The 23,275-nt window shown below is 37.7% G+C and overlaps 2 protein-coding genes and 1 long non-coding RNA gene across 4 annotated transcripts in view; 2 read left to right on the plus strand and 1 right to left on the minus strand.

The window, feature by feature from the left end:
- Positions 1 to 23,275, plus strand: part of LOC126775502 (uncharacterized) — a 366,351-nt gene that overhangs the window by 126,991 nt on the left and 216,085 nt on the right. The window lies entirely within an intron of this gene.
- On the minus strand, positions 4,978 to 19,336 carry LOC126775419 (eukaryotic translation initiation factor 3 subunit A). 2 transcript variants are annotated; one of them, XM_050497344.1, is made up of 23 exons: positions 19,146 to 19,336; positions 18,690 to 18,918; positions 18,233 to 18,407; positions 17,705 to 17,893; positions 17,514 to 17,618; positions 16,804 to 17,012; positions 16,145 to 16,311; positions 15,688 to 15,825; positions 15,197 to 15,401; positions 15,015 to 15,114; positions 14,714 to 14,943; positions 14,048 to 14,240; positions 10,063 to 10,167; positions 9,718 to 9,847; positions 9,365 to 9,567; positions 8,926 to 9,068; positions 8,134 to 8,297; positions 7,852 to 7,921; positions 7,265 to 7,438; positions 6,626 to 6,710; positions 6,237 to 6,376; positions 5,801 to 5,964; positions 4,978 to 5,587 (listed from the first exon to the last, which is right to left on the minus strand). In XM_050497344.1, exons 1-23 carry the CDS (start codon positions 19,213 to 19,215, stop codon positions 5,547 to 5,549), a joined length of 3,429 nt encoding a protein of 1,142 aa, XP_050353301.1. In that variant the 5' UTR covers positions 19,216 to 19,336; the 3' UTR covers positions 4,978 to 5,546. The 2 variants fall into 2 exon arrangements, with proteins under 2 accessions (XP_050353301.1, XP_050353300.1); XM_050497343.1 differs by having other exon boundaries at positions 17,514 to 17,621.
- Positions 21,358 to 22,770, plus strand: LOC126775484 (uncharacterized). Its single transcript, XM_050497461.1, has 2 exons — positions 21,358 to 22,132; positions 22,315 to 22,770. Exons 1-2 carry the CDS (start codon positions 21,782 to 21,784, stop codon positions 22,633 to 22,635), a joined length of 672 nt encoding a protein of 223 aa, XP_050353418.1. The 5' UTR covers positions 21,358 to 21,781; the 3' UTR covers positions 22,636 to 22,770.

A 23,275-nucleotide genomic window follows, 5' to 3' on the forward strand; every position in this document is an offset into this window, starting at 1 on the left:
ACTGCGACGATAGGGCCTTTGCAATTTGTATCGGGTTAATAACTTCTGATAACTTTGACGATACAATAACAATCGATTTTATAATAATTATTATTGAAGTTTTTCCTGTATTGGGTTTCTCTGGTCAATAGTACCCGAGTATAAAATAGATTCTCGGGGTCAGAAATTCCCTTGTGCTGTAAATAACAATGCTTTATTACAGCGATAAGATAACTCAGAATATATCATGTACTTATTTACAATTAGTCAATTTTAGTCAGAACTCATACCTATCACAATTACAGTGTTATTGTTGGCGATAAAGTTTGAAATTTATGGGAGAAATATATATATAAGGTTTAAGACATTTATTTCCTAAAAAAGAAAAAAGTCCACTTAAATTTAGGAAATAACATTAAATATAAAGTATATATATAACATTAAATATACCATAACTTATAAGTCTACATTTTGTGGCAGTTAATAATTTTTTTAATCTTTTAGAAATATATATCTTTCGAGCATTTCAAATTTATTGTCAATGAAACGGTTAAACATTTTTCGACTGGAAACAGTAGAGAATAACAATACATGTAATTAGTAAAAGATCATATCGACTGTAAAAAACTCTTCCTAGAACAGATGCATCACTTGAATTTAAACAATCAGTTTGGTGGTTAAAATATTTTCGAAAATCTTTAATATAAATATGAATTCAATATCATATATCCGAAACATTCTTTGTGTCAAGTTTTGTACCTATTGTGCTGTATGTAAATAAATATGATAGGTTTCCTAATTTTGAACTAATAAATATCTCGTTTTTGCATTTCATTTAAAATAATCACATGAAACTTTTACTTAGTTTTAGTTTTTACTTTAGTTTTTATTTTAGTTTTTACTTTAGTTTTAGTTTTTTGTTCTTAAAATTTCATTTATTTATTTTCGTGTGCGCGCATTTGTTTATGTTTACCCAATAGTCAGGGGCCATCTGAAAATCAGTGCTGTGCATTAGCACAGCTTATACTGAGATGAACCCCTTGCTACCTACACTGTATTCTTTAAATTTAATTATCTTTCTTCTGTATAATCTATGTAATGTATGTGTGTAGCAAAATAAATGGTTTAAATGGTAAATGGTTTAAAAGGTAAATGGTTTAAAATGGAAACTAAAAACTACATCATGTTTTAAAAGTAATATAAGAAATATTCAAAAAAGGACAATCCTCAATATTATTGTTTCGAAATTGATTTTTTAAATTCATATAATAATTTATTAGTTTATTTTGCTATTTAACTTTAATAGAAAGTTAAGTAATAATAGTGAACTACGTAGGTATATTATTTCTATTTATTTGCTCTACTGACCATGTAGGTATTTAGCAATGTATCCATGGTAACTGAACTCCAATATCTATACATTGCTTATTTAATAAGCAACCATCATATTATATGCAACTGCAACCGATACGTATGGATGCAACAAGAAAGTGTAGTGTTTATTATAAACGGAACCGGCAACGTTGTGTAATATTTAAACTTCAATATTCATATTTTTTTAGTTCATTTGACTTCAATGTAAATAACGTCTAATGTTTAGGTATAAATTTACAAAATAGTTTTAATATTCCAACACCACTATAAACTATGAAAACCAGTATTAAATAAAACTATTCAAGGTCCCACAAACACAAGGGGTCTAACTCGTTGTCCTTGAATTTACCAGTGACCCGCACATAAACGCTTTTTCCAACTGTTTAACCTAGTACGATAAAAATTAAAAATCATAGACTATCCTCTGTCGTTTGTTTAAGAATGTATACTATATGCAACTTTTCTATTTAAGTAAAAAGTAATAGTTGTTTTTACTTTTTAAATTATGCCAAAAAGAACTGCCGTCATTAAGGTGTCAAGCTTAATGAAAAAAAAATTCTGCTGTTGAACGATGTTTAAAAATAATATTGTTCTAAATTCAATTGCAAAATTTGTACTAACATCTATTTTTTTTTAAATATGTCTATTGTAAGGAGTGACACTAGCATACGGCTTTACTATCGGTCTTCAAGGCAAGACCAATTATTTATTCAGACATTAATTATGAATTTTAGTATCTAGATAGTTAGTATCTGATTATCCTCTAGTTCAGAGGTTCCCAACCTGTGGTACGTGAAAATTATATTAATAATGGCGGAAATCCTGAAGTTAAAACAGTTAATTTATATAAACATTATTATAATGTATTATCTACTATATTTAGTTTAAAATGTACCTTATAACTAATAACTTACTAAAGACTGATCGTTGGGTTAATAAAATACAGTATATCCGTATGTATTTTTTTTTCCGGGAGGGCAAATGTCTCTACTCCACCTGATGGTAAGTGGTAGTAGAGTCCAAACACGACGACGGCCAGTACAGTCGGGAAAAATGTTCTGCACTAGCCGTCTTCGCCTTGCCGGCCCGTGAGCTGGTAAGGAATTCCATTTTTTGGAAGTGCGACAAAGAAAGGAGTTGCCAAATTTCTTTGTGCGCGATGGAATTGATGTCACAGTTAGGCGGTGGCATCGAGAGCCAGCACGCGTAGACTTATGAAAGAAGGAGGAAGCAGGAACTAGAAAGACTAATTCCTCAGAGCACTCGCCGTGATACAGTCGATAGAAAGCGCTCAGCGCTGCTATCTCTCGACGCAATTGTAAAGGCTCGAGGGTGTTTGTGACCTTTACGTCGCCAATAATGCGGACCGCACGTCGCTGCAACCGATCCAAGGCCTCCAGTAGGTACGTAGTGGAGCCATCCCAAAGATGCGAGCAATATTCCACGCAAGACTGTACCTGTGTTTTGTACAACAGGTACAGTTGTTGTGGCGTGAAAAAACGCCGCACCCTGTTCAGAACTCCGAGTTTCCGTGAAGCTGTTTTTATCACCAGCGGAATACCACAGAGGGAGGGAAGAGGGAAAAATTGTGACTTTTTCACTGTGAAAGCGCATACCTGTGTTTTCTTGGCATTAAACTCAACAAGATTACCAGAGCCAGGCGATGAGTTCTAATCTCGAACTCGATAGAAATCCTTCCGCCTCTCCTTAATTTCCGCTCGCCCAGCCACTGCGCGTCCATGGTATCCAATATGCACTGTACTATCGTCTGCATAGCAATGTATGTTCCCAAGAGAGAGCATATCATTGATATGCAAAAGAAAGAGTGTGGACGATAGCACAGTCCCTGGGGGACACCAGCATTCACTACATAGAATTGTGAAGCGCAGCCATCAACTAAAACACGAAGGCTACGCTTGTGTAGGAAGCTGGCAATCCAGGTGCAAAACTCAGGCAGACGATATGCCGGCAGCTTGGAGAGAAGAATTCTGTGCCAGACCCTGTCGAAAGCCTTGGAGATATTGAGGCTGACAGCCAACGATTCCCCATGCTTGTCGATAGCTTCACCCCAGAGGTGTGTTACGTACGCTAGAAGATCACTTGTAGACCGTTTTGGTCGAAACCCCTAAGATCATTCATTAGACAGTGATCTTCTAGGTAATGGATAAGTTGGTTGTTAAGAATCCGTTCCATCACCTTACAAAGTACTGAGGCGATAGCTATTGACCGATAATTTGCCGGGTCAGACCGATCCCTTTTTTGGGAACCGCTTGCACATTAGCTCTTCTCCAAACCTCCGGCACATCTCAAAGAGAGAGAAAGTTGGAACAGGCGCATTAACGTATACCGCTTGTCTAAAAGCGGCTACTGTACGCAAAGGATTCTTTATTATTCTTTCTTAAAAACGCAATTTCAGAGATTAGCTCGTAAGGGTAAAAAATATCGTTAATGTAGTTTACTCTTTATATACCCATGGTTGCGATTGTATACTTTATTTCGTGTTTACTTTTATATATTTTTTTACTTCAGTAAGGATTATACTGCATTCTTTTTTTTAGGGTTTGTTATTATTTTGTTATAGGATTTTGCAATCAATTTCGACAATATTGATTTGTTTGTATTAATTAATTATGTTTAAAATAATATAAAGTTTAAGGATATACTTCTGAAATTAATCTAAATAGGCTGGTTTTTAATATATCAGAACAAAAATCAAATTATTTTGGAATAAAAATATCCTTGAAAACAATACATAAATATTTAAATGATAAAAAAAATGTTATTGTGCATAAAGGGACTCCTACAGTAACTCTCTATAGATCAGTACTAGGTATATTTCAAAGTTAAAGTTGACAGTAGATAGACCTTAAGAGAAACAAGACATTTAGGAGTAGGTAGGGAGTTACTAGTTAGGGCTACTCATAAATGAAAAGATTTATTAAGGGGTACGGGAACGAAAACAGGTTGGGAAGGACTACTTTTACTGGTGATAGGGCTTTGTGCAAGCTCGTCTGGGTAGGTACCATCCACTCATCAGATATTCTACCGCAAAACAGCAATACTTGATATTGTTGTGTTCCGGTTTGAAGGGTGAGTGAGCCAGTGTAATTATAGGCACAAGGGAAATAAAATCTTAGTTCCCAAGGTTGGTGGCGCATTGGCTATAAGCTATAGCTAATTGGCTATAAGCGATGGTTGACATTTCTTACAATGCCAATGTCTAAGGGCGTTTGGTGACCACTTACCATCAGGTGGCCCATATGCTCGTCCACCTTCCTATTCTATAAAAAAAAAAACTAGTTACTAAAATATCAAGTCAGTTCACGAGACAATACGAGTCAGACCCTAAATATAGTCCGTGTTTCATTGTTTTTATATGCACATGAAAGTAGCTGGCATGCAACTGTGTAAGATACAGGCAAGTGTATTTTTGCATTAAGTCAGATTAGCTCATCTCAACTTTTGATCACCGTTTCAGAAACGGGGATCAAGAGTCCGTAGGGTTTTGTTAGAAAAATGAGAGAAGAATATCAAGTTTTCTTTAAGGTAATCAAAAGTGTCCTTCTGTACATGCTCGCAATATTTTTAGGTATTAATCATTGGCATATTAAAATAAAACTTAAATTATGATATAAAATTTAATTGTCCTCAACCAAAGAGATAAAAGAAAATACATTTAAAACGAACCATTTATATTGTAAATACTTTTGTATCGTAAGATTACATGTAGACCTTCGAAGTGTATAATAATGCACGTGATTAAATAATAATGGCGTAAACATAAGAAAAGTAGGGTTCAGCGGGAAGCGATGAATAATAATTGCAAAAAGAAACTTAGATAATTAATCGATCATATATGTTTTAAATTAATCTAAGAAAAATATTCAATTAATCAATTTAGCTTTTAGAACATTTAAATAAAAAAAGAGTCATATTTTAATTATAATAATTTATTGAGTGAATGTTAAACAAAACTAATAATTGCTTTTAAGGCTGAATAAATGTCTTGAATGATAGTATTAGAATATGCCATACAGCGTTATAAAATGTATAAAGAAAATATAGCTTAAAAAGGGTATAACTACATAGAAATGTGGTTTAAAACATTTAAATTTGTAACTAATTTAAAGGTATGTGAGATAGTTAAATGTTGAAGAACCGCTGAACCCTTTACAAGTGCTGTAGTTGATCTCTTAGCGTTTTGTAGCCTGCTGCCACTCATCTGGGTCACGGGCTGAAACATAAATAATTATTAAGAAATAAAGGATCCAATTCTCCTTATTTAATCGAAGCGGAATTTAGGAGCTGTATACTAAATTCCTTTGATTAAATTATTTAATTCGATATAATAGTGTGACAGCGGTGAAGACAATAAATATTAAAAAATCATGTGCTGCCCATTGTGACAGACTTTCTTCTATAAAAATAATTATAGATCATCACTCACGTTTGTCTTCCCGACGAGGCGGCGGACGACGTTCGCGATCATCACGTCGTGGACCATCACGGTCATCACGATCATCACGACGTGGACCATCGCGGTCGTCACGACGTGGACCGTCGCGGTCATCACGACGTGGACCGTCGCGATCATCGCGACGTGGACCGTCACTATCGAAAACAAACATTGATTACGCGTTTAATACAATTTGTCTGGATCTAAAACGACTAGATTAAGCTATAATGCAGCACTAGTACTGTTATACTGTACTATAGCTACTGCTTAATAGAATCTTCAAGGGTAAACTCTGCACTATATGATTTTTATTTGCTTAACTAGCTTTAGTATGCTTATAACTGTTATTATTATTTGCGTAACTAATTTATTATATATACGTTATATATTGAACTATTTTTTCTGTTATTTTTTCAATGATTCTTACCGATCATCCCTTCTAGGCGGGAAGCGATCTCGTTCCCTGAATCCTTCCCGGTCCCGCGGTGGATCGCGGAACCGGGAATGCACTTCCCGCCGATCGTCGCGAGGAGCCCCTTCTTTTGAACGCCATGCTGACGAGCGCTCCTAAACAAATTTTTAATTAAGTCTGAATATATAATTAAAATTGCAGGTATAAAGATTAGGTAAATTCGAAATAAAATCTAAATCTAAACACGACAAAACTGAAACTAACGTAGACAGCATTTTTTTGTAGATCAATAATGACTATTGAAAATTTTATAAAAACTGTATTTTTCTCTTTCCTCCTGTGCACTTATCAGAGTTGATATCATATCACAATCATAAAATATGTTTTATAGGAAGTATACGTACGGTGGGCGCCGGCGGAGGGTCGGCGGGCCCGCGCCTCCAGCTAGTGCCGGTGTCGGGCCCGCTGGTGCGACCCACGTAGCGCGGCCTGCGGGACACATACACATCAGTTACATCCCATTACAGCATGACAGATTTTGTATTGATAGTGTGAATCTTAATCGAAGATCTAAATCTATGCTTTCATGTGCAAGATTTGTGTTATAATTCATCTTTTACTCTGCGGTGTATTTACGCCACATTTGTATGCGACAAACCGCAATAGAACAGCGCGAGGGAATAAGCTCCAAGTATTCTTCTTAAGAAAAAAAGAGGCTTTTGCCCAGCAGGGTAACAAACTGTTACTTTTTAAATCAGAGTAACAGAAAATTGTGAAGTAACAAAATCTTGAAATGCCAATAATTTTACGCAATAATATTAAATTATCAATAATATTAGTGTACATACATTTCATTATCGTCATACGCTGACGTATGATACAAGGAAAAGTCTAAATACGTAGTCTGATCATAAAATAAAATCTCAGAAGATTTGAAGTAATCATTATAAACGATGCAACATCAGATAGGTCTTATGATGTCTACTTATAGTGGTGAAAACAAGACATGAAGCATTGGTTTATATATTTGCTCTGATAAGTACCTTTCTCTCTCCCTATCTCTATCTGGCTCGCGGTTAGCAGATCTCCATCCCCCTTCATCCCTGGGCCTGTCGTCTCTCTGTCTATCTTCTCTAGACCTGTCCTCTCGGGGCCTGTCCTCCCTGAGACTACGTTCTTCTCGTGGACCGCGTTCATCACGAGGTTTATCATCTCGTCTGTAAACAAATTTAAATATAAAATTATATATATTAATCGAAAATGCTTGCTTTTGGTGAAGAGTTTATAATAAGACCAAAGCAAAGATATATATGTTTATATATATGTTAATTTATATTTAAACATTATGTAAATTAAGAAAACTATCTCATCATAACGGCTATATAAGACTATAAAAGATGATCATAAAATATTATTTATAGGATGTATAATTATTTACTTCCTTTCATGAACGAACACACAGAGTTACTGAAACCGAAAACGCTTCTGTGCTTTCATTTCTTTTTCATCTAAACAAATAAACAATACCAAAGATAGACATAAACTTAATAGTCAGGCTAAAATATATTTGTGGTACCATCTCAAATAGTGGTACAATGGTAAATGGAATATATTCCCACAATAATCTCACCTGTCATCCCGCAGCGGAGCGCGACCCGGAGAGCGTGGCCGGTCGTCGCGCACCGGCTCGCGGATACGGCCTGGTGAAGTTATTAACATGTTAATATAATATATGTGTATCAAAACTCACCACCAAAAGTTTTTCATAACAAATAAAGATGAATGCAATTGCAACAGAAAAACATTACGTCGACTCGAACCAAATGGGACAAAATACAGAGATACATGACAATTATTGTACGAATATTGTTGATATAATCCTGGTATGTATCATTATTATAATATAGCTCACTTGATCTCCAAGGCTCCTTCTTCTCGGGCTCCTTCCTGTCGGTTTCCTTCCCCTGTCTCCAGCTGCCGGTGGAGGCGGGCTTCTGTGTGTCCATCTTGCGAGCGACCTCCGCGTCCGCGGCGCGTGCCTTCGCTTCCACACGGGCCAGCATTTCTTGGTGTTCCCTGGATAAAAATTGATTTATTATTATTTAAATTTTAAAATGTTGCAAACAAATATAGATTTATTTCAAATAGCCTTTAATTCAACTTATATTGTTATTAAATTTTAAAATATATAACCAATTGAGACAACATTTAATATATATTTTTATAACTCTATTTAATAGTTGAAAAAACATAATCAACCTAGTCTACATTAGCACCACATTCTAAAATGTAAGGTAAATATTACATAGAAAACAATTGTCAAGTCAAGCAGCCCCGGTTGACTTTAATATTTGTTAATCTGTGTTGGCAATATAAAGAATGGCTAACACCTCTTACATTTATGTTGTAAGAAGAATTAGCCGTTCCTTATGTCGCTAACACAAGCATCTGCTATGTTGTCTCCTAACTAGTTCCTGTCGTAACAATGACTCACATCATGTCTCATCACAGTACTAAAAGCCACCAGGAACTTAATCTACTCATATAAGAATATGGACTGTGAAAAACAATTATTGTATCACCTATTATAAACTCTAAAGTAACAATTTTTTAAGCATGCGAGGCTCTTTTCTTATTATCTTTATTTTTCTGCTTATCTTAGCGAGTAATCCAATAAATCGTCTACTCTCAGTGTTGCACCCACCTCTCCTTCCTCTCTTTGAGCGCAGCGAGCTCCTCCTGGTGTTTGCGTTCGCGCTCCTCTTTTTCCTTTTTCTCTTGCTCCTCTGCGATGCGTCGCGCCTCCTCGGCAGCACGTTCCTCCACTCGACGCTTCTCTGCTAACCACTAAAATGAAAAACAGTAAAATATTAATTTATAAACTTTTAATATTTAGCGTTAGCCTATTTATTAAAATTATAATATGTAGTAAAAATAGTTCATGTCCGAGATGAAGTGATTATCCTTTTTGAGAATGTTAGTTAAATAATACAAATATTATAACAATTGTTCCTTTTCCAGAAATCATCAAACAATGGATTTTGTGATTTCATCACCATTTTGGTGGTTGCTGACTTTTATCGCGTCCATTTGGGGGTCAAGAATAATTTCGATCAGTTGTCTGTGCGGTGGTGCAGACCGACCTCCTGGCGGCGGGTTTCAGCGCGCTGCTGGCGGCGCTGCGCGAGGCGCGCGTCGCGCTCGGCCGCCAGCTTGGCCTGGAAGGCGGCGAGGCGCTGCGTGTGCATGGCGCCGCGCTCGGAGCGCAGGCGCGCCATGAACTGGTCGCGGTGCACCGCCATGCGCGCCAGCCGCCCCGCCGTCGCCACGTCGCGCGCGCGCGTCTCTGCGGACACGGGTAATGTTACAAAAACTGCCAACACTAACGCGAGTACAAGTACCACTTTCGGTTGGCCTATAGTGTATTTAATGCAATGATTTAAATGGCAATTGAATTTATTGTTTAATTGAGAATATTTTTAAATAACAATTATACCTATGAGCTGTTCAATGCGTTCTTTCTCCTGCTGCTCCCAGAATGCTTTGTCTTGAACTTGCTTCTCTTCCAAGCTCTTCTGGAGGAGCGGAATCTCTTCAATTCGCTTAGCACGTTCGAAATAGTCCACCTTGATATAACAAAATTGTAGTTTAGTTAAAGATTTAGAAGTTAACTAAAAATGCGGAATTTCGGTATTGTTAATAAATAATTATTGACTCACCATATTAAATAAATAATAATGTACATTCAAAGCAAATATTTGAATAAAGTGCATCTAATTACTTTCTTTCTCTAGAAAATTAATTTTAAACAACTTTCACTTAACTGTATGAAGTTATTTACCTTTTTCTCCTGAGACTTGAGGCGAGCTTGTAATTCACGACGTTCTTTCATCAATTCTTCAGCTTCACGTTGGGCGATCGCCTCTGCGTCCATTTTTTTCAAATCCTTTTATACAAAATAAAATTAATTTTAGGAGTTAATATATATCAATGAATATCAATATAATCATGCTGCAATGCGAGGCAAGGCGGTGGAATATGCTCCAAATATTTTCTTTTTTTTTTTTTTTTTTTTTTTTTTTTTTTTTTTTTTTTTTTTTTTTTTTTTATATCGCCGGGAGGGCAAATGACTCTACTCCACCTGATGGTAAGTGGTAGTAGAGTCCAAACGCGACGACGGCCAGTACAGACGGGAAAAACGTTCTGCACTAGCCGCCTTCGCCTTGCCGGCCCGCAAGATGCCTCTTCACGCCTCGTTTGAAGGAACCCGGGTTGTAAGAGGAGGGGAATACGTGAGCTGGTAAGGAATTCCATTTTTTGGAAGTGCGACAAAGAAAGGAGTTGCCAAATTTCTTTGTTCGCGATGGAATTGATGTCACAGTTAGGCGGTGACATCGAGAACCAGCCCGCGTGGACTTAAGAAGGAAGGGGGAAGCAGGAATTAGAGAGAATAATTCCTCAGAGCACTCGCCGTGATACAGTCGATAGAAAGCGCTCAGTGCTGCTATCTCACGACGCAATTGTAAAGGTTCAAGGGTGTTTGTGACCTTTACGTCGCCAATAATGCGTACGGCACGTCGCTGCAACCGGTCCAAGGCCTCAAGTAGGTACTTAGCGGAGCCATCCCAAAGGTGCGAGCAATATTCCACGCAAGACCGTACCTGTGTTTTGTACAGCAGGCACAGTTGTTGTGGCGTGAAAAAGCGCCGCACCTTGTTCAGAACTCCGAGTTTCCGTGAAGCTGTTTTTATAACAGCCTCGATGTAATCCCTTGGACTAAGGTCGCAGCGAACGTCAATCCCCAGCATGGCGATTTTGCTTTGCATCACCAGCGGAGTACCACAGAGGGAGGGAAGAGGGGAAAATGTTGACTTTTTCGTCGTGAGAGCGCATACCTGTGTTTTCTTGGCATTAAACTCAACAAGATTATCAGAGCCCCATTTGGCGATGAGATCTAACGTCCTATCGAGTTCAATGACAAGATTCTCCCGCCTCTCCTCAGTTTCCGCCCGCCCAGCCACTGCGCGTCCGTGGTATCCACCATGCACTGTACTATCATCTGCATAGCAATGTATGTTCCCAAGGGAGAGCATATCATTGATATGCAAAAGAAAGAGTGTGGGAGATAGCACAGATCCCTGGGGGACCCCAGCATTCACTACATAGAATTGTGAAGCGCAACCATCTACTAAAACACGAAGGCTACGCTTGTGTAGGAAGCTGGCAATCCAGGTGCATAGCTGAGCAGGCAGACCATATGCCGGTAGCTTGGAGAGAAGACTTCTGTGCCAGACCCTGTCGAAAGCCTTGGAGATATCGAGGCTGACAGCCAACGATTCTCCATGCTTGTCGATAGCTTCACCCCAGAGGTGTGTTACGTACGCTAGAAGATCACCTGTGGACCGTTTTGGTCGAAAACCGTACTGACGATCATTAATTAGACAGTGATCTTCTAGGTAATGGATCAGTTGGTTGTTTAAAATCCGTTCCATCACCTTACAAAGTACTGAGGTGATAGCTATTGGCCGATAATTTGCCGGGTCAGACCGATCCCCTTTTTTGGGAACCGCTTGCACATTAGCTCTTCTCCAAGCCTCCGGCACACTTCCCGAAGAGAGAGAAAGTTGGAACAGGCGCGTTAACACAGGAGACAGCTCCGCTGCGCACTTCTTCAGCACTATGGCTGGTATTCCATCGGGACCGCTAGCTTTCCGTACATCAAGTGATTGCAGCTCCGCACGCACATCACGTTGCCTGATTTTAATGTCAGGCATCGTATGGCCACATGCAGGTATTGTAGGTGGCAGTGCACTACAATCATCGATGACGGAATTGTCGGCAAAGAGTTTAGCCAGGAGATCAGCTTGCTCTTGCGGACTGTGAGCTAGCGATCCGTCCGGATTTCTGAGCGGTGGCAGCGAAGGTTGGCAGAAATTGTTTTGCACAGACTTGGTCAGACGCCAGAAGCTACGGGAGCCCCTAGGATGCGAAACAAGGTCATGACCAATCTGTACAATGCGCTGTGCATCCGCTCTCGTGTATGCCTTTCTACAGGACTTGGAATTTTTATTATAGTTTGCTTTCAGTGAGTCAATGTTAGATGCCCCGCTAATGCAGCCGTTGATCCACTTGCGATATGCCGCCTGCTTAGCTGATACAGCATCGGCACATTCACGAGTGAACCAACGGTTACGCGTACTCCTACTGACGAGATCTGAGCTAGGAATGTAGTATTCCATTCCCAGCATGATCTCGCCAGCAACAGCAGCGGCACTAGCTGTCGGGTCATTCCCACTGAAGCAACGTTCCTTCCAAGGGACCGACGCATAGTAATCGCGCATACCGTCCCAATCCGCCGACTTATAGTGCCAAACGCGACGTTTGCATACCGCTAGTGGCGGCAGCTTGGCCTGTGGCACTCTGGTAGAAATAAGGCTGTGATCCGAAGAGCCAAGAGGAGCCTGAACCACAACCTGATATTCCACCGGGTGAGAAGTCAGCAGAAGGTCCAGTAGAGAAGGTGCTTGCCCATCAATGTCTGGGATCCTGGTGGGCTGATCAACCAGTTGGGTCAAGTCATGTGTGAGAGCAAAAGCATGAGCAGTCCTTCCAGCATGGTCAGTTTTGAGGGATTTCAACCAGGATTCGTGGTGAGCATTAAAGTCCCCCAAAAACACCAATTCCGCGTTAGGAAATTGCTCTTGCGCAGCATCTGCCACCCGACTAAGATGGTCAAATAGTCGGCTTGTCTCCAAGTCACCATTGTGGGATCTGTAGAGGCACACGTAGACTCGGCTCTGACGAACCAGGTCCACACGTACCACCAACATGGAGAAGGAGGGGTCCTCCAAGCAGCGCAGTCGGTGACAGCAAACATCCGTCCTGACGAACAAGCATACTCCGGCTTTCGCTTTGAAGGATTCTTCAAGCGTGTAGCCGGGATAATTAAGGTAGCTGGTATCGGCAGGACGGAGTATTTGTGTCTCCGTGAGAAACAACATTGCTGGCCGTGCTGTCTCGAGATGGTGGTGGACAGCGTTGAGGTTAGCGTGGAGTCCTCGGATGTTAGAGAACTCGACCTCAAACAGCGTGGGTATGGTGGGGGTGAGCACCGCTGTACGACCGTTATTTCTTTTTTGTTGCGCCATTTGGGAGAAATTAAATGGAAAAGAGACGTGAAGCGAGCGATGTATTGCCACGATAGGGATGGGCAAAGTGTGGAGGCGTGTTTCCCCAAGTGGTTGCCAAAAGGAAAAATACACTGACCCGCCGGACGGAAGGGCCCCCGAACCCCCCCGGAAGTGGCCGCCGGGACCCCACCTACCGGTCACCAACCGGCACGACGGTCCACCCCGAGATTATGCGTGGCCTGGTGGGGCAGCCTCACGAGCTGGTTAGGCACGCTCGGGCCCCTGTACTATGCCACGGGCGGCCAGCGGAACAGCCGTTTCTTCGGGTCTCCCTGACCGGCAGGTCAATACAGTTTCCCCCGGCATTGGTTCAACAGCCGTCTCCAACCGGACCAACACCCATCGCGGCAATACTCGCTCGGGCTCTGGCTGTACGCTGGCTGACCTCGAAACGCGGCTGCAAGCCACTTCACGAGTTTTTCACCATGCGTACGGTGGTAACAAGCCAGGCGGATGTTAGCATCCTACCACCAGGTGAGCAGATGGTCGCTCAGATATCCCTTAGTCGCCTCTTACGACACCCATGGGAAAGAGAGGGGCAGTGAAATGTATTCTTTCTCCGTCACTGCACGGATACATGAGAGCTTCTTCGCCTATCACATTACATGTAGTTACTAAATTAGAGTCCCCGCTCACCTCTTCGTCCAGCTTCTGCAGCACCTTCTTCCCGTGCATGGTCTGCGAGATGTGCGCGAGTCGCTCACGCAAGTTCCGCTCGCGCATGGCAGCCATCTCGGACGCGTGGCGTTTCTTTTCGCGCTCCTCTCGCTCCTGCTCCAGCCGGCGCGCCTCGGCCGCGGCCGCCGCTCGGAGCTGCTCCTCTTGGCGACTACGGTACAACATTATTATTGTAAAATAACAGAACAAGTTCAAATCTGTGATAGATATAGATAAAGTAGGATGCCAAACCTTATGATGAGAAAAACCAAACTTTAAAGAAGACACATCGATTCTAATATTATAAATACAAAGGTACCTCTGTCCGACGGTCAGTTACGCTATCACAACTAAACTATTCGATCTATTTTGAAAAAATTCGGTATAAAGCAAGCTTGAAACCCAAGTAAAGACATGGCCACTTTTTTATACATAACACCTCCTCCCCCCCTAATGCGAGCCGCGGACGAAAACTATTTTTTTTTATATAAAAGTCGGTAATTCATTTTCAAAGCTACATCTAAATTTCGCATTGCAAGTGCGTTTGCGTTACATTCAGTATCGATCGACATCATCATCGACAAAAATGTCTACTCTAGGAAAAGCCAACAGTCCCTAACCACGACAAACATCCCGACTACATACCGGAGCTCCTCCTCCTCGCGCACGGTGTTGAGGCGCTCGATGTACTCTTTGCGCTCCTCGATGATCTTGTGGCGCTGCAGCACGCGGTGGTGCTCGGCGTGCTTGTTCTCGTGATAGTGCTGCACCATAGTGAGGCGCGCGCGCTCCCGCTCGGCGCGACGGCGCGCCGGCAGCAGCTCCTGCGCCGCGCGCGACAACACCTCCGCCGCGCGCACCAGCTGCTCGCGCACCTGCACCGGGCCCAGTGTCAACTCTTATGTCTGACCTATCTCATCGTCCGCCTGACTCTGTCTCTCGTTACCTGTTCAGCGGGAGTCGCCTGGAGAATGGCTCCACCGCAAGCTTCGTCGGCCGCGGAGCACCACTCGCCCCCACCGGCCTCTACGCCGAAGTGTACACTCCTACACAACAATAATAATTAACATGTATAACTTTTTTTTGGACGAAACAAAAACCATATTTTTATGTGTCATATCTCCATACTTGTTAGCGTGGTCCACTCGAATCTGCATGTCGTTGTGCCGCACGCAGTCGACCAGGAGTCGTTCGATGTGGAACAAGTCATCAGTGCCGGCCAGCTCCAACAGGCGAGAGAACTGAATGCAAGCATAACACTGCGCGACTTGACGAATAAGACGAACGAGCGCGACGTCCGTTAGTGCCGTCGTGTATTGGGCGAGAGACGAATCTGTAAGCATTTTAAGTTTTAAGTGTTTATAAATTCTTATCAACTCTTAGGTGCTGTGATTAAAAATAATATTATCAATTAGTGGATGAATTTGAACAATCACTGAACTACATACACATAGATATTAGTGAAACTTATACTGAGTTTTCAATAATAACTAAGACAGACACAAACAGATGGAATTAAAAAAAAAATATTGTGGTGAGTGATTGTATGATATGAATTATCTGAAGTATTTATTTTAAAAATATTGATAATTATCAAAATTAATATAAATAATACATACTTGGATCTTCCTGTAGAGATTTGATGACAGTTTGCACATTGTGGCAGATTGTTAATGGATCAAAATCAACTTCAAGCCAGTTGTAAAGCTGTTGCAACTGTGGCGACGCCAGCGCCACCACATTCAGACGTACCACATCTATAAAAAATTAACACCTTGATAAGTTAATCTGACTTTTTTCATATATAGGCATCCATCAATATAGGCGTATATGCCAATATATTTTATTTGTGTTAAAAAAATCATTAACTTTTATGACTTGCGCAAAGTCCTACCATCAAGTGAAGTGTATTTATTAATCATATGAAGAATCTTTAAAGAAGTTATTAAATATTTAATAAGCAACAAAGTGAGATAGAGATGTATAATGATGTTATTAATTTAAAAATGAAAAATACTTGATAAAATACAATTTACAATTTTCACCTAGATGTGGATGGACAATAGCTTTAATTACCTTTTAGCAAGTTAGCTCTAGTAGGTGGCTGTGCAAGGCCAAGAAGAACTGCCAATCTCTGAGCTTTCTCTACAGGGCTCTTATCTGTCTCGACGAAACGGTCAAACTCTGGGTGAAGTGATGGTAGAGGAACAGAGAGTACCGCAACTAACACTCTGCATGCCATTCTGGTTAAAACAAAGTAGGTTAAATAAATAAACTTCTCTTGTATTAATATGTAAATAAAACATGAATAAAATTATATTGGATTAGCCTAATCCGTGCTATATGCTATTTGTACATATAAAAATATATAAATTTATTCTGATATTCATAAATCAAATACATATTACAATTTTCACACACACATTTCAGTTATGACAATCAGTTTTAACTACTTTTTTTTTTAATATTGTGGGCACTTAAATTAACACAGACAGCATTTGTAGTATACTGAATGTCGCGTCAAGTTCCCTGTATCATATACCTCTGAGGCCTACCAAGTTCAAACTATACAACAGTTTGGAATGGGATTTTTTTCAGAGGATTATTTGAATTGAAAAAAATTGATAGGTAATACAAGACCATAAAACAGTACATATAGCTTTACTAAATGACACAGATCTAATTAAAAATCTATTTAATGAACTTAGTATAGTTTAATTAAATTTTAAGCTTACTTTTGCAATTCTTCTTGAGTTATATTCTTCTTCATCTCCCTAGACAGCTGGAAGAGTTTTAACAAAGCAGCAGCGTGGAAGAGGCAGTGACCCGCTTTCCAAAATACAAGTGCTAATTTGCCGTAATAATTAGCCATTGTTTTAGCCACTGGTGTCTTCTTGGACATATTCATTAGGTTGTGTATGTCCTCTATAGCTTTGTAGGCTTCCTATAAAATGGTATACAAGGTTACTACAGTGTTCCAAAATCAATGATGGTAGAAAGGCAGGAATTCAGTATTTAACTAAACATATTTTGTTTATATGTACAGCTATACATAACTTTATGAAAAAACTGATCTTAAAATGCTGTATCATATAAGGATTAAAATAATACATATTTGTGCAGGCTTTGATTCAAATAATCAACATTTAAGTCGACCATAAAGTCAAACCAACCATATGATTTACCTCCAAGGCCTACCACTTCATGTCTATTGTAAAGTCAGAAATGGGATTTAATTTGGAGGATTTAATATAATCAAATTGTATATATAATAATATTGTAAGCATTATTGTCATTATTTACTGAATTAAAATGAAATGTTAAAATAAAATGAAAGTAGTAATTATAATAAAAAATTGTTACCAAAATTGCAAACATAAATATATATATACATTTAGTATTTACACCATTTACGGCTTGCTGTATTAAGAGTAACAATTCTTACCAGCCATAATTCCATTTGGATTGCACTATCCAGTTGAAACAGCCTGGTTTCCAAGTTCAGCTGCTGTGTTTCTGGTTTTGTCATACTGACACTACCTGGCTGGGCCTGTTTAAAAAAATAAATAAAAGTCAAAACATGTATGTTTTTTTTTTTAATTTATATTGTAATTGCAAAGAGCCTTTTTAACTCACAGTAGATTTCCAAATATCTTCCAGATGTTTCCGCAACTTGTCACAAAGTTTCCGAAACTCTGTCTTACGTGAGTATTTGAGACAGAATTGGAATGCCATGCGTGCAATGTCATGGTACAAAGTCTCTACATGGGTGTTAGTACGAAGAAGCTCCAAGCACTGGCAGTAGGACTCCCATAGGAATTTAACCTTGAGGTAGAAAAACAGACAAATTAATATTAATTACATATCTGAAATATACTATGGTGTTTAAAAAATTCTTTAAATGATAAAAACAATTTACTTAAATGGGTTTTGAAAAGCACTTTTGAGAAATAATAAATCATATTTAAAAAAAATCTCTTGCAAATAACTTAATCTTGTCAAATTACATATATTTGTTTGGAAAGATGAATGTTTTGAAAGTTAAGAATGACTTTTCATAGAACTCTAGTAAAAATATTTATATATCACAAAAAAATTCAAGGAAGAAGAGGAAAGTAATATAATAATGTCACAATTACAGTTAATTTTTTCTTTAATACTAACCCATGGTGTAAGTATAGTCCGATCAGATCGATCCTGTGCATCTTCTCCCGACACCGCACTGAGCAAAATGCTTTCTGGAGTAGCGAGATTGTCTAGGTCATCGGTTTCAATAACAGCTTGAGTGGATTGCTCTCGAGCTGCTTCTGTGCGCTCCTCAGCCATGCGTAGATATCCTCTGAGGATATTATTTTATAATATAAAATATTTACTTTATCGCAACATAGTAATATGTTTTTATAAGAATGTGATGCAATAAAGTAGTATACATCATAATATTAAGTTTAAATTTATATATTTTCAAAAAGAATTATAGTTTGCTGTTATTCTTGAATAACATTACAAAGTTTTTATGTTTCATAGTTTGTGTCATGTTTTATATGAACAATAAAAAAAAAAAAAAAGTTGGGAAAACTAATGATCATGTTTATTATTGTAACTGTATTTTGGTGTTATTTACCTTATAACTTGTTCTAAAGATCCAACATTCACCGATTGAAACATGTTTCTATATTGAAACAATCCTTCCTTCGCAATATGGGACTTACGCAAATCCACGCACAATTCAAGGTATTTAAACATAATCGGCTCCAAGACGGACTCCGACCAGTTGTAAGCCCATTTCTTGTTCCGAAACACCTCTTGCAAAGTATCCAATGCCCTTGCAGGCTTGTCCAAATCCATGAACTCTGAGAAATACCCATTTTAATCAATTTGATATTTTAAGGAAAGGTTATGGTGGATAAAGTTCTTAATATTTAATCATAAGCAAATAAGAAACGAAAATAATAAAACATTAACGTATATTAAAGACTCCGTGAAGTTTTAAGTGGAAGCAAGGGAATAAGCTGGTGATTACGAAAGGTCAAAATCTATGCAACGTGGTATGCAATGATAAGGATGGATATTAACATACCGTTTGCCCGTTTAAGGGCATTTTCCGGTCGCTGGCCGTACCGGGCCATGTTATACGATGACCTATTCATTCATGAAAATTTTATTTTCCCGTCTGTCTCAAATATTAAGAAGAATAAATGTAATTATTCTTCTTGCACTACTATACTGTCAATCGACAGTAAATCAAAATGGCCTCTTAGACCGGCGTCACCTTACTTTTGCAGCAGATAATATACAGATATAAATAGTCTAACATTAAAGAAGTAATGTTACCTACAGAAAAAAAACTTTATTTCCAGTTCTTCAAGAAAGAATGACCTCATATTGACTCATGTAGGCAGTTAGAAAAATGATAAATTAAGTAATTAAATTTCTGAATAAAGAAAATTATGGTATTATTATTATGTATGTATTTAATAATATATTATGAACTTCAAACTGTTCTTGATGAATATATCTTTGCTTATAATACAACAATATTTCACTTAACAAAAAAAAATGCAATAGAAAACCATTTTTTTGGTGTCATTGATTTTTCAAATCCTAACTATATTGAAATACTCATTGCCAATGTCATGTCCAGTGTACCGAGCGTTCAAACTTGGGCAAAATTTAAAATAATCAAAATAATGACTAACAATTACGATTACAATAAGAAATCATCAATCACAATTACAATATAACAAAATATACGAAATACGAAATAATATACGAAATATACAATATACGAAAATATAACCAAAATAGTAAAGTGAGTGAGTCCAGTAAATGCACTAGGGCATTCCCGCGCGCCCTCTTTCGAATCAAAATCTGCATGTACCTAATATTATTTATAAAACAGTGATGAATATAAACACCTTGTTTACTAAAAAGATTAAATACAAATGTTTTTCGGTTTTCATTTATGTTTTCTATTTTTTGTTAAAAATATTAATAGTTTTTATACGTTTTAAATTTAGAGGATGAAATTTGAAGGATAGCCCAAACATTCGATAGAGGAATGTGATCATTACTAACATTATTATTATTTAAGGTGTTTTTTTGTTTCTACCCATTTTTCGATTGGTATAGGTTACAGAAATATAGTCACTTTTTCGGGTGAAGATCCAAGGTAAAGAGTATTGGCACCATAGACAGAGAAACTAATAGACGCAATGACCTTCTCACTTACACAAGAAAGAGAACGAAAATTACGTTACGAATGGTTTAGACAAAAATAGAGTTATCAAATCTTTTGTCCCTTATCGCATAACCAGGTTTGGTTTTCGCTACTCAAGTAGCGAAACAAACTTGACATTTAGTGTCTTTATTGTGTTTTTTGGTCAATTTTTGCTTATTTTTATGTTAGAAAACGATTCTAATCTAGTGAAAAGGCCGAGAAACAATCCTTATATCATATCGAAGGTTATACAATGGTGCAGTGTCGTATTATTTCATGTTAAAGCGATAGCAAGAAGAAAATTGCCGGCGTGTGTTTTCACGCGTAAGTACGACTATTTTATCCCTAAATATAGTTTCTAAGGGATGTTTATTTATGCCATAGCATAACGCAACATTATATTGCATTAAAATCCTGAAGATTATAGGATGTTCCAGTTTTTATCATTCATAACCTATAATTATTTAGCACGTAAGTGCTGCCAACGTCCGCTAAAAAAAATGTCCCGATTTTCGATAAAAAATATCGACTCGTCGACAATGTAAACAAATAAATACGGAGTCCAATTGTAACCTAAAGTGCTTCGCTATATGTAAATATGTTATTTTAATTTATTCGTTTTCTTATTTATAATTTCCTAACGACAACATTATTTGACATTCTTCATGAATTTATAATATTATTAGATTCCGAGTCAAGAGGTTAACATAGAAATGTGGCAACTATTCTTTATTAATAATTTAATTGAGTGTTTTAGATTTCAACATCTGAGGAGAATGCTAATCCAGTACCATATAAAGATGCTGTAGTACTATTGTTAACGGAAACAAAAACAAACAATGCAACGGTTTTTGTGTAGTAGGAAAACAAAAAAATATTTAAATTAAAAAAAAAGTATAATAAATATTAAAAAGTAAAATTTAATAACCTTATTTTGTTTTAATTAAATCCTGAAAAATATTTATCTCCCAAAACAGGGATGCAGTTACTATGGCAACATTATACACATTGACAAACTATCACTGTCTCAATCGCGGTTTGACGGCCCCTTGGTCTATTTGTTTCTCTGTCTACGGTCTCAATCGCGGTTTCATCGCCCATAGGTCTATTAGTTTCTCTGTCTACGGTGGTATATAACCATTACATTACACGATGGCTGATAGAGCTAACAGCATCTGACAGTGACATCGACAGCAAGCTGCTGTCCAGTGTCCATTCACCATTGTCAGTACAGTGGCAATAGGCAGTAGCGCAAATCGTTAACGATATTTTATTTAAAATTGATTTTCTTAGGTATCGCATACATGACTTCGTCCGGTGTTATTTTTATTATTCAATTAATAGTTTTACCTCAAATATTGTAATTAGCATAAATATAGTAATTTGTATTGGATTTGATGAATTTGAAACCTGTAAAAATATAAGTGATTCAAAAGGCAAGAGTATATTTATCTTTTATTTCGGTCCATTCGCTTTACTTATTATGGTTATTTACAATGGAAGACAAGAAAGTTTGGTCGAAAAATGAAGTATTTAAATTCATCGCTAGATATAAACATTATAGAGAACTCTGGGATACGAAATCAATAGAGTATAGAAATACGCTTAAAAGAAGAAATGCTCACAGTAAATTAGCTGCTGAATTTAATACCACGATTGCTGAAATAGGTAGAAAAATTCGCATTCTACGAAGTCAATTTTTTTATGAATATAAAAAAATGTATAATGATGATGATGAAGATGGGTCGTCTTCACAGAGTGCATATGTAACAAGGTGGAAGTACTATGAGCCTTTACAATTTATTCTCATTGCAAGGGAAGATGTTGCCGATAGTTCTGATTTCACGGTAAGACATACAAGATATATTGTGTGTTGTATATTAAGATTTTTGTTTTTTTTTTTTAATGATTTAAACAACATAAATTGTGAACTTATTTAAATAAATTCTTGATTCAAGAGTTTGTGAAAAGGTTTTGTTTTCTTGTAATCAAGTACAAATTCTTTATTAAAAATTTCCTCACTTTATAGGATTATAATAAAGATATATTTGAAGATTCAAGCCCACAAGTCATTAAGGATTCCAACAATAGTGACTCAGAAGATGACAATGAACCAAAAATTCTGATTGTAAGTCAAAAACGAAAAAGGTCCAATTCAGACAGCAGCAACGAGCAATCAGAGCAGAGTTTTCAAATTCACAATGATGAATTTCAGATATTTGGTAATTATGTGGCGAATGAGTTAAGAGCAATGCATTATGAGAAAAATATAAAAGAATTGAAAAGATTGATTCAACAGCATATTATAAGATTGACAGAAGAAGATGACCGAGAATACTATTCAAATTAAAATATCACTCACAATAAACAATATGAACAAGTATACAAATGTAACTTATTAACTAAACTTTTTTATTAAAAGAATGATAAAAATAGTCGCATATTCTAATTATAGTGTATACTCTATATAGTGACACTGAAGGGACCACCCATTTTATGGTGGTACTGAGAGTTGTTACATGGAGAGAAGAAAAATCAGTATTATTTTAATATTATAATATTTATTAATAAAGTATAAAATTTACAAGCAACAAATATTGTACTGGTGGTATGGCTTTGTGCAAGCTCGTCTGGGTAGGTACCACCCACTCATCAGATATTCTACCGCAAAACAGCAATACTTGATATTGTTGTGTTCCGGTTTGAAGGGTGAGTGAGCCAGTGTAATTACAGGCACAAGGGACATAAAATCTTAGTTCCCAAGGTTGGTGGTGCATTGGCTATAAGCGATGGTTGACATTTCTTACAATGCCAATGTCTAAGGGCGATTGGTGACCACTTACCATCAGGTGGCCCATATGCTCGTCCACCTTCCTATTCTATAAAAAAAAAAAAAAATTATTATTCATACAAATAACAACACTTGTTGCATATAGTACAGTATTTTAGTTGTATTCTCTTATGTATTTTATTCATATCTTGGGATATGA

This window comes from Nymphalis io, chromosome 18 (genome assembly GCF_905147045.1).
Source record: "Nymphalis io chromosome 18, ilAglIoxx1.1, whole genome shotgun sequence".
Lineage (NCBI taxonomy): Eukaryota > Metazoa > Arthropoda > Insecta > Lepidoptera > Nymphalidae > Nymphalis > Nymphalis io.